Source organism: Colias eurytheme, chromosome 14 (genome assembly GCF_061535395.1).
Source record: "Colias eurytheme isolate Ceu_HAF_F1 chromosome 14, ilColEury1 Martin Lab GWU primary, whole genome shotgun sequence".
NCBI classification, from domain to species: domain Eukaryota; kingdom Metazoa; phylum Arthropoda; class Insecta; order Lepidoptera; family Pieridae; genus Colias; species Colias eurytheme.
In genome coordinates, this window is record NC_142993.1 from 5,160,748 (window position 1) to 5,173,459 (window position 12,712).

The 12,712-nt window shown below is 31.1% G+C and overlaps 1 protein-coding gene across 1 annotated transcript; it reads right to left on the minus strand.

The window, feature by feature from the left end:
• Positions 1-2,015: 2,015 nt before the first annotated feature.
• Positions 2,016-8,832, minus strand: LOC149902865 (glutamate receptor ionotropic, kainate 2-like). Its single transcript, XM_090109306.1, has 17 exons — positions 8,722-8,832; positions 8,024-8,184; positions 7,688-7,855; positions 7,450-7,616; positions 6,849-7,045; positions 6,435-6,700; positions 6,210-6,314; positions 6,016-6,132; positions 5,737-5,943; positions 5,442-5,603; positions 5,172-5,371; positions 4,811-5,012; positions 4,575-4,666; positions 4,360-4,496; positions 3,939-4,054; positions 2,580-2,732; positions 2,016-2,348 (listed from the first exon to the last, which is right to left on the minus strand). Exons 1-17 carry the CDS (start codon positions 8,789-8,791, stop codon positions 2,049-2,051), a joined length of 2,820 nt encoding a protein of 939 aa, XP_089965432.1. The 5' UTR covers positions 8,792-8,832; the 3' UTR covers positions 2,016-2,048.
• Between the last annotated feature and the right edge of the window lie 3,880 nt (positions 8,833-12,712).

Consider the following 12,712-nt stretch of genomic DNA (forward strand, 5'->3'; position numbering starts at 1 on the left):
TTATTTAAAAAAGCTTATACTGACTTCCTTATTGATTTGCAGAAATGATTAGAAGTACATAGTAATGAATAGTGCAATAAATAATACAATGCCTTTTTATAATATAATAAACATTAATAATATGAGCATAGTGTTTTATTACCTTACAAATGACATAGTATCAAAAAGTTGATTTGAAGCATTATATAAAATACCAATCTATTAGTTACTTTCGAAGTTTTTTGAATTTACATACCATCATTATAATGAAGTTATTCAAAAAATGATTTTATACTTAAAGAGAATAATGTCTTAACTCTACATTTTCATTCTGACAAAAAAACCTAAGCGAACGTTACGTTACATACCAACGTATCGCGTATTCAAACAATTTTCAGAAAGACGCATGATTTTAAGTAACCTTTATCGCTTGTCATGTTTGAGAATAAAGATGTACACGGAACATTCGTAACACATTTCTGGGAATAATTGGATATTTATGTGCCCCAGCTAATGTACTACATAAACCATTATACCAAATGAGAGAGTATAAAATATGTGACCTTTGAAATAATTACTTTCTTTTCAGCTCCACACGGGCTCGGAGATTTATTTACTTCTTTTGTTTTACGACAAAAGTGTTCCGCGACGCGAAAACATAATATTTTAGTGCCATTATATTATTAATATTAGATAAAAATATTTCAAGGCTTTCTTTCTGTTTTTGCAAATATCTAATTTTCTGTAGTGATGGCTTTACTCAATATTAATGTAGGTATTAGAATATTTTTGATTGTGAACTATATTCTGAAAAAAAATAACATCTATTGAGAGTAGTTTTTCTAAATTCAGCAGTGTACACTGTACAGGTAGTTGAAATTTATACAATATTGACCAAATACTTTTATAACCTTTTCTTTACGTACCATAAACATAACTTTCATATTTGGACCACGTATTGGTATGCGTAGCGTGCTCCATACAAATATAAGTAATTGAATGTAGTATAATCTGGACTGAAACAAACTGCGTTTTTCTATAACAAGTCTAGAGATCTGCATAGTCCTGCATGATATATACTGGCCATTATTTTAGTGGCGGCCGCGAAATGGACACCGACCTCGGTGACCACGATCTTTCACGTAGTGTCCATTAACTGGACAAATTGCGAAGAATCTCCGTCGTATAGTTTTATAAAAATAATAAATGTCCAGTTTGTAATTGGTACAGGGTATATTTATTGGGGTATCGTGTTGTGAGTAATTGAATACGTTAAAATTTGGGAACTTGGGAAGTCGATTATAATAACTACTGGCTGATTAACATGCTTGGGTTTTGTGGAAAAAGTTACAATATATTTAATACTTTTATATCTCTTGTTTAATGCAACACAAATCACATTCACAAAATTATTTATATTATTTAATCAAAATACATTCAGTAGTTTTTACGTGTGGGAGTATTACATATCCATATAAAAAACTTGCGCACATAATGTAAGGCAGGTATTACTTGGCCATTTTGAATGCCTATTAGTTTGAAGTCAGAGTTCGAACCTTTTGAAGCGATGTGATCTACTATCCTAGCCTCAGACTCAACGCATTTGACCTCTTCAATCAAAGTAACTTCATTAGGACTGTCTTGACGAAGGATTCTTCGGTAAGGAATGATTCGCAATTTCTCAAACCGAGATGCTATTAGTTTAGAAATAGGTCGAATGATGACTTCTATATAACGTTTAATTTTAATACAAATTCGTCACGCAAAGCAAATGTAGGTACCTACCTATCTTAGAATTTTCTAAGAACACAGTAATTTGTGGTAAGTAATAAGAAGTCATTAAATTATAAGATCAATATTTCTAGACGGTTTAACATTAAAAGGCACATGTAGGCGTATAGTTTTATTTTGCTTTGCAATAATAAGAAATAGAAGAATAAATTGTAATTCATATTAAAATCATCATTTCTATAATTGAAACTACCCAAGTTACACTGTCGTAGGACAAAAGAAAAATACAACTATTAATTTCCTAATTTTTAATTCATACTACACAAATAATTTGCTATTCAATTAACAGACTTCTCCTTAATCAATTTACGAAATTGATTCATTTGTTTGACATTGCTTTGTCTCCGACTATGCGATGTATGTCGCGAGTGGCTTGATCTCTCCGACCGTGGAGTGGGAACTGGGTCAACGTCCTCCACTTTAGGCTCTTCTTCTTCTTCATTGAGGATATTGGTTTTCTTAGAACCTTTAGAACCGCTGCCAGAAGATGTGGATGCTCTGTGCCGTACTGGCTTGACATCGCCGCTGAAGCTGAATATGAACCTCAGTTCGGCCATCAACTCTTCCTTGAATGACAGCTGTAAAGATTAGAAGGTATAACAAACATTAAGGTTAATTGTAAGCCATTCAAGATATACCTACATATATTTAAAACTTAAATATATGTATCTTGCGATAAAAAACATAATTCAAAATCACACATTTTCCATCAGTGATCAGAACTAAACATTTCAGCTACAATAAATGTACAAAACGTATTTTTAAAAGCCAATAATTCCTTGAATTAGTCTAGTAATTATTTTACACACCTTTTCCCTCCTCGCAATCATCCAGACATCAACAGACATTTCGAAGAAAGCGCAAATTACAGCAAGACCAGAGCCAGCAACAAGGACAATGAACACGCCGCCCACGTTGGCCAGGACGAGGGGCTGCGCGTCTCCACTACCCGCATCGTCATCCTAAATAATTCCAACAGACTATCAATTTACCTGCTTACTAAATATATAGACCGGGAGATACTGACACAAAATTTCGAGTCATTTGTAACAGGATGGCGGTTCTACAGGGTTCTTAGTACGCAATGACAAAAAGAAAAATGATGGTGTGAACGCTGGTACCGGCGGCTTAGTCGCGTGGGCGTTAGTCGAACTCGTCGGAAAATAGCGAAAGTCAAACGATTTGTAACAGTATGGCACTTATTTTTCTTGGAAGTTTGAGGATCAAAGAATATAAATACAAAATTTCAAAGATCTAGGTGTTGGAAATCTTCACTTATATAAATTAATACTAAATTAATTTTTCAAGTATGACAGCACTTTTTCCCCCTACTAGAAGTATGGCAAATATAATAATGGTCACATTTTATCAAATACTCTCCAAAAATCCCAATGCAATACTGGTACAAAAAGTTTGGCGAAATAAATTTTTTTTGCAGATTTTCGGCGGTATGGCGACCATTTGGAATCGTCCGAAAAGTATGGCATGGCGATTTTCGTAAATGTCTGCACGACGATGGTTACCTGTGCAAAAGTTAGCCTGGTACAAATGGTTGAATAATTGTTTTATTTAAATCAACATATTCGCGTCGGTATGGCGGGCTGTAAGTCACACCGGAAAAGTATGGCATGACACTACCGCCTACTTCTTTTTTATGGGCTATCGGTAAATACTAAAATTTTTGTGTTACAAATCGTTTGACTTTCGCTATTTTTCCGACGAGTTCGGCTAACGCCCACGCGACTAAACCACCGATACCAGCGATCACACCATCATTTTTCTTTTTATCATTGCGTACTAAGACCCCTGTAGAACCGCCATCCTGTTACAAATGACTCGAAATTTTGTGTCAGTATCTCCCGGTCTAATAGTTTTGGTGTCATTTATTTTCTAGAGTCTGGCTGAATTTAGATGTAATAAAATGTATAAAAGATTTGACTTCATAGAATAACTATTTTTAGTCAGATTTGATGAACAATATTCTAAAATCTAAAAAACTATTCAAATTCATTTTCAAATCAAGATAATATATTATTATCTTACTAGGATGATGCTTCAATGATATACTATGATTTGTGCGAGTATCTTACTTACATTTAAATTATGGTAGATAATACTCACACAAACTGTAAATAAATAGAAAGTTAGTTTTAAGATCGTTAACTCACAGCACAAGCGCCACCGCCTCGTTTTTCCTTCCACCATTTATCTTTCATTCTCGTTATTTTGCCTTGTTCTTGCAATTGCAAAATTGATTCACTCATTGGTTGTCTATAAGGCGAATCTAATGAATGAAATAATATTTTTATATTTTATAGAATTCCAGGATAGCGCAAGGATGGATAATGTTTCGTCTGGTATTAAACAAGCAAGCAAACAACAAAGCAAGAAATTCATTAATAAATAGTTAACTATATTGCCTACGAGTTCCTACCATTAGACTCGATCGAAGAATTATTATACAAACTTACAAAATTAGGTCATTATGATATTACTATAGATATAGATAGTTATACAATATGCATATAGTAAATACTCTACTTTTAAAAATAAATATCATTGTGTTTTAAATGCGTGGTTGAAACTTACTTTTTTTCATAGCTATACCGTATCCTTTACTATCCAATAGGCCTCCCACCTGCGCTACATCACAGTTTCTTTCTACCATATATTCAATTGACGTGGACTCCATTAAGAAGGCATAGTCTTCATCATTAGACTTTACACTAAAAAGCGCACAAAATTTATTTTATATAACAATAAATACCTAGAGAATATATTGTATTATAAATAAAAATTCTTACCGTTCTAACCCTATGTCGTTAGTTTGAGTCATTAACTCTGGATGAGTATCCATATATTCGTACATTTTTTGGTACAGTAAATTATCGGATTCCTGAAAAAATTAAGGTATAGGTACATTTTATTGTTGGTAGTATTTTTGTCTATTAGATAGATAATATTAACATTCTTCTAGCTTCATTAATAGATTGATTTCAATTTGAAAAGTAAAAATAAGACTATTTTATCATAATAATACCTTAAAAAATCCAAAGGTAGCTCCACCCCGTTTAGCACCATACGTTATACCATAAGGATTACTCGCTAAATCTGTCACACTCTTGATAGCATAAAACTTCGACTCTACAGTCAAGAAAGCAGCTAAATTAGCCGTGTATGATGAAACCATAATCAATGTAAAGAACCACCACATACTGCCTGCCATTCGAGTAGAAATAGCACTAGAATATAAATATGTAAAAAATATTCATTATATAAAAATATTATAATGCAAAAAAAACCTATGCAAAAGTAGTTCATTACTTGTTTAGAAATATAAAAAATAGTTTATAATGTATAAAAAAGTTACTATTTTTATTTAGATTAGTAATGATAATTACATAGGAGCAATTTCAGATCCCTGAGTCAGTACACTTCCCAATGTGAACCAAAATGAATTAGCTAATGTCCATTGATTGTCCAAAGTTTCAGGCTCCGCAATACACGGATATGGGTTTTGCCACTCTTCGGGAGCAAACCTTCCCAAAATAAAAAGCAGCACTGACACTCCGACGTATGCACCAGCTAACCAACCCCACACCTGTAAATTATTAACTTATAAGTCTGATCAATTTGTTGAATAAATTTTTATTTTCTAGGTCCATTCTTACCTGATACGAAAACGGTGAAATGAAAGAGAAGAGATCCGGAGGTTGCTTAGTTGGCTTTTTATACAAAATAGTTATTCCTAAATTCATGAAGGGACTGGTAAAATCTACCACTTTTTGGCGTGCCGCTGTTATTGTTAAATCGGTAATTGCAAAATCAGCCCTCTGAAATCAACAATTATTTTGTACAAAGAATCATATAACGTATCAAAATATTTAACAAAATGCTTTACCGTATTCTTAAAAATATGAAGTATCGTAAAAAGATTATGTTTTATAAAAAATAAAGGATATTTACGCCATCCATTATTTTCTCCATCATACCAGTCCATTTTTTCAACTTTGGTTCATAGGATCCATAAACGCCATCTTCTTGAATTTCAAATGTGTAATTAAATTCATTCATTTTCGCTAATTCCTCAATTATTTCGATACCAAAACCTTCATATCTGTCATTGCCTTCTAATTTCAATGATGATTCCTTGAGCATACCGTACGGAGCACTCTACGAAAGAAACGGTTCAATTATTCTATTTTCAAAAAGCTACATCAAAAATACTATTAAAACATTACATACCAATGCTGTTAGAACAATAAAGTGTTTGCCTTTCATATACTCTGATCCTTCCTGCTCCACAGCTGGTACTATCTTTCTCATCTCTGTAAAACCATCTTCCATTGACCAAGTTCCAATCTGAAAATTTTATTGTTGGCAATTTTTATATTGGTAGGTATGTTACTGAAATTATGTTATGTTACGTCCTTAATTACCTTTTCAAAGCCATGAGCCATAACTTCAAGAACGTCAACTTCAAATTCTGAACGAAAACCATCTTCGTCAAATTTTATAACTCCTGTTAAGCCATCTTGTTCCATCTGTTGAAATATTTGCACGATTTTATCATAATTAATTTTAACATTTAAAAAAGTAAAGGCAACGAAGCGGATGTGTGATCTCTACTATTATAATGTATCACATTGTTATTACATACTTACCGTTCTTATAAAATTAATTATACTGGATCCAAAACTCCATGTTTCACTAGCATCACAAGTAACATTCCCACCTTCTTCTAACCCCATTATTTTAAGAGCTGAAGTGTATAACATAACAGCATCATAAACTAAAGCCAAATTTAAATTCAAGGTTTGTCCTTCTATTGCTGTTTCTATTTGACCTTCTGATAGCTCCTTTACTTTATCATTGATAGCTGCTGTAAATTGTTTTATTTCATCTAATTCGGGATCGAAAAACCTGATTCCTGAAAAACAAAATGTATGCTTAATTAAAATTACATCTTGTTACATATTTTTATTACACGCAAAAGGAGCGACGAGCTACAGCTAGTTGTAAATAATTAAGTAAAAAAAAATAATTAACATGAGAACAGAAGTCAAAAATCCATTTACCTGTTATATTAGATCCACCGTGTTTGTACGGATCAATATCAATTGTATGAAAGTCAGGGTCCATAATAATGTAACTGTGTTCGTCTGACATAATACCAACTTGTTGTGCTTGTTCTAGGAACAACGGCAAATTATCCCTGCTACAACAGACTAAATAGTTGACTGAACCAGATGCTTTTATAGTTTTCAATTGAGACCTGAAACAAAGGAAATACAATGCTATTGTTATGAAGTTATACAATAAAATGAAATATGCCAATACAATTAAAATATATCAAGACTAGCGGTCCGCCCCGGCTTCGCCCGTGGTACATATGAAAAATAGATGTTGGCCGATTCTCAGACTTACCCGATATGCACAGAAAATTTCATGAGAATCGGTCCACCCGTTTCGGAGGAGTATGCAGACTAACATTGTGACACGAGAATTTTATATATAAGATAAATGTACTATAATACTAATAGTTGGTCTATAAAATGTTCATTTTTTTACCTCCTGTATGAATGCTTTGAATTTCGATTGAAAAAGGCTTTCATAAGCTTAAATGTTATGTTTTATACAACATAAACATAAGTTATATCTCATTATATAATATCGCACCTGAAATCGTCTCCGTCAGGCAGTTGAACTACGCTTATTACAATATGTTCTTCTGAATCCAAATCTTCCATATTGAGAATGTTATCCAAGAATGGCAAAAGTTCAGCGCCTTCATAAATTATAGTGAAGTCTGTCCAACCCTTCATCGCTATAATATCTGCGAAAACCTGAAAAAATATTGAAAGTTAGGAAAATGTTTCACGTAAAGTGATATAATTCTTATGACATGATAGATTACCTGTGAATAGGCCATATGATTCGGGTATAAATTAACTGCAGACCAATTTCTATTCTGTGCTGTCATTGGCTCGGTAATTATGTGTGGAATTTCAAGATAATCGGCGATAACTTGGACGTGTTTCATTGTAGCTTTGCTTGTGGGTCCAAATATACCCAAAACATTGTTCTATAAATACATATAAAACTTTAAATATGCATCTAATGATAATAGGAATCACTATAACGATCTTGAAAAGCTTAATGTTTTAAATTTTCGTTCATAAAAAAACATTTCTCATAATTAAATTTTATTTAATCAAAGTAATAATTATGTGAATTAAAACAGTCTACGTACATCTAAAAGTGAACATATTCCGTTTTCTGCCTCAATCAAATCTCCAGGGGAAGTCTTAATAACACTTGCTTCGAATGGATTCTCTTCATTTTGGGATGCGTCCAAAATACCCAAATTAAAAGCAGCTTCCAACAAAAAAGTTCCATCGTCAAAAATTGCTCCTGATTACACATAAAAAATTATGTTCAGTATTTTATGCGTTACATTTTTTCTATTGACAGTAAAGTATAGGCTGTTAATAATAAAAAAGGCTGTTAATAATAAAAAAGATTTAAAATAACTAATTTAAATATAAGATATGAATTGAGTACAACTAATGAACTAAATTTATTTATTTATATTTATTTTTTAAATTTAGTTCATTAGTTGTACTCAATTCATATCTTATATTTAAATTAGTTATTTTAAATCTTTTTAATCAACAATTACGGTACCACGAGCAAATCCATTCGTTATAATCGTACCAGCTCCCACGACACAAGTTCTCTTAGTGTGGGAGCTACAGTTAATAATTATATTGTATAATAAGTGACAGCAAAATATGATGTTGTTAAATTTTGTTTTGTTACATACTGTGTTTTTGTTGAAATAAATAATTTTTCATTTTTTTTTTCAATAGCTGAATAAATCGTTTAATCAACGTAGGTACAATTTTGGCAATATCGTACTTATAGATATTTTAAACAAACTGTACTCACCTATCGTTTTTGAGTCGCCTACATTATAAATGCTACACAGAACTGCAAAAACAACATAAAAATAATTCATTTATAACAATATCGTCCGCATAACATAATAGGGTGGGCTTGTGTAAGTGCGTAAGGCGACTAAAACGAATTTGATTCATAGGAGATAAATGCAATTGCGCTATATTTTTGGATCTGTAGCATTGTGCAGTTGGTCATAATTACGTCGCATATGCGTCTAGTTGGCGCATACGGCCTGTTGGCGGTTTGAAATAGCAAAACCGCATTTCATTAGTCTCACTCGAGCTTTCATAGCTATATAATTGCTCAAATTAAATTTTAACCCGACACTCTCGGTTATTTTCATTTCGTGGAACTGTTAATGTTTTAGGAAATGTATGTAATGAACCTTTTTAGCAAAATATTATTGTGGAAATTGTTTTTGTTCATTTCAAATATGGTTCATCTCAATCTGTTAATTAAATGTTTCATGATATTAAAAAAAATCTTGCCTCTTTAACTTATTTTATGTCATTGAATTTCTCCTAATTAATTATTATCGAACCAACTATCTCCTTACCTATTTACGATTAGTGCTATGCATATTATGTTTTAGCAGTTAAATTTTTTACTGTTTTAGTAGAACAATAAATAATATTATTAATTAGAATATAAAATTATGAATAACGCCTATGAAGTGAATAAGTGAAACGATTTTTTTGCTTTTACGTTTCAATACAATAAAATGTACTGAAAATTTTATTGAAACAAGCGCCATCTAGTTTCTCTCAATGGAACTAAATGAAAGCTCGTCGCGTGCTCGCCGCTCGCCTCCGCTCGAGACTGAAAACTGAATACAACACCGGAATGTTTTATTGTAATGTTATAAAAACAGATGACGTTGAAATGTAAAACATATTTGTAATGTGTATTTTCAACCGACTTCCAAAAAAGGGGTAGGTTCTTTGTTACCTCAGAACGTTTGAACTACTTTTGTCTTCCGGTTATATTTAAATTTGTGTAGTTCTGACAATTTGAATGCTGATTAAAATATCATTGAATCTATTTTTTTAAAGTAGATATTAGATAAATTTTAAAGGAACCCTAGAGTGATGACCATGTCAACAAAGGAGATGTTATTGAATATATTACAAAGCTTATGAAAAAGTATTTTGTTGTTTTTTTTTATTTATTTAAAAGCACTCTGTCAACCCAAAAAATTAAATTTTAACGTACTTCATTATCTTGAACCGTAATTACGGATCCTTAATTAAATTTCTCATTTCGAATAGGTATCGTCGTGCCAAAATTTTCTAATAACCGCTTCTTTCAAGCAATTAAAATAATATCTTTATTCTTTACTTTAACACTTATAATTAAGGACTTTTTCTTAGTGATTTTATTACTGGAACTTATTTTTAAGTCTTAACCTTTAATAGATTTAGATAAAAATTAAAATTTAAACGTAGAAAAATAAAATATTGTACGTACCTATATCTTTTGTAGCTATATATGGAAGAAAATTTTCATAGATCTATGAAAGAATATAATTTCAGATAGCCTTATAAATTACACATACATATACATTATACAATACATCCTTATATTTTTACAGTTATGAACCGAAACAATAGGTACATTTTATTTTTTAAAACCCATTTTGTTTTATTCTATTTTAATTTTAATGTAACTTCATTACACGAATCTATTTATCTTTTGTTTTCAATAATGTCGTGATAATAAATCAAAGTACATATTAATATACACAGTCCAAATGTTGCTGTGTTTGTATGTAACAAATTCCTTTGGGTCGATCGTTTGGAACAAAATGTATCAGATGTGTTACATACATTCTGGAAGGAGTTAGTCCCATATGCTTACAAAATCTCTATAACTAGGTGTATGTTGGCACAGGATCGGAATATTATAGTGAATCGTATATTGTTTAATATGAAATACATACGTTGGTGTACATGTTAGGGATTAAAAAGTACCTCTGAGTGAAAAACTATTTATTTATTTTTATTTTAATGAACTTTTTTATTTTATAGATAAAATAATTTATTAATATCTTCAAATTTCCTAACATATTTTGTAGATAAAAAAGCATTTTAAAGGAATTGAGATGAACCTACACATTCAAATCCATAAATAAAACAAAGCGTACAAAAGATAGATTTCGACTAAACACCTAATACCTTATTCATTGTAATCCTGTCCCGAGATCCACGATTTATTTTTGATCCCCCTTCATCCATCGTTAATGTAACACAATGCCAGCAACACGGATTTTTTGTATTCCATTGAGACTTGCTACATTTTAATTATTAAAGTAATAGAAATTTAAAGAACCGCATTAATTACACAGCGAAAATATTCAATCGCGACTACATCCAATACATCAATACAAATTATATAGTTAAAATGATACATGAAAATAAATTTACACAGGTTTCTCTTGCCTCTTTACAACAACGTTAATTACAATACATAAAAAGTATGTGAATTCGGGCTTATATTTATCATGCAAATTAGCATCTAACGGCGTCTCTATTTGATGTATGTTTTCAAAAAAGCTAAAAAAGGGAAGGAAAAAGGAAGATAGAGCATCGGCTTTTTCATATCGATAGCGCTATTATGCCTAGATGGGGTCCCACAAATCTCTCTCTTTGTGAAAGAATTCAGAAAATATTAAACTAAGTCAGTAGAGGATGTGGTTCGCTTTTTGCTGCTTTAAATGCATATTTTATTTTCACAATCATTAAGCTATGCTTATTCATTCATAAAAAAGAGATATGAATTGATATACATACTTTAATTAATCACTATTAACACTATGCACAGTATATAGATATTAATATATAAACAAACATTATAAAAATACAATGTTCCATTCTATTACTTAGCTGATAAACTCGAAATTATAACCCTAACTTATATCACCCATTTTCCCCTTTCGAAATTTTCGTTCCAATAATCTTATGCCAAAATTTTGAAAATAAATTCTTAACATAAAACGATAATGAAAAGTGCTAAACGTTGTTATAATTACAGCACAATAACTACCAAATTTACGAGCTATTATAAACGTGAAAGGTTTTGCACAAAATCAGTGAGATGAAAGCACACTTTACGTTTAAAGCAAGAATACGATTCATCTACGCTCCTTAATTAAGCGAAATTGCAGGATGATTACGTTTAGCTTGGGTTTTTGCTTCACGGTGAAAGCGTAAATTTTTGTGACAGGTCGTTTCTTTTATTCGACCCTTCTCTGAACGCATTGAGGTCGGGGTTTAAAAAAATGAAACATCTTTATGCTTAGAATACGGTAATAATCTTAGTTCTAAGATTTTACAACGTCTTCTTATATAACTCTTTACCACAAATATACAATCAGCCTATTTTATATCTAGGATTTATTATCCTTATAAAATTATTAGGCTTATTGCCTAATAATTTTTTCATGTTCAAAATGTATGTATGTTATGTTTCATTTTAGAAACATAACTGACAGTAGGTAAGTACATTTTATATTTATTACAAAACACACTTTATATATAGGTTGAATAATACCTAAACATTGTCATCAAGTAAATCACAAATAAAGCCTCTCTGTTTGATTTAAATTCACTTCTATAACACTCTGAAATTATTTGAACACATTTTAAACGCTTTAAAAGACCTAAATCATTTAAAAGCTATTTCACAAAAAGCATTGTCCTCGTTCAGATAAAAAAGAGATCAGGTAGAATGTCCGCCGTACTGGTGTGAAAAAAACATTACTATTTCTATTATTTTGATTCATTTCTAGTAGGGCAGGTTTTTCAAATATATTATGTTTTGAGAGAAATTGTTGTGGTTTCAATAATAGGTAGGTACTATAAGTGCACTAAAATTTGGTTTATATTTGTCATTTCGAAAAGGATAATTGTATTGTGCTCTATGTTTTCATGTTTACTAATAATAATTTATTTTTCATTCTAGTCCTAACAAACTAGACATA

Bases quoted from the DNA above. Each gene is read 5' to 3' on its own strand.
- LOC149902865 (XM_090109306.1), bottom strand. From the start codon at position 8,791: ATGAATTATTTTTATGTTGTTTTTGCAGTTCTGTGTAGCATTTATAAT. The intron at 7,617-7,687 runs GTAATCTATCAT...ATATTTTTTCAG, and splicing joins ATCATATGGCCTATTCACAG to GTTTTCGCAGATATTATAGC. The intron at 5,944-6,015 runs GTATGTAATGTT...TTTCTTTCGTAG, and splicing joins TTATTGTTCTAACAGCATTG to AGTGCTCCGTACGGTATGCT.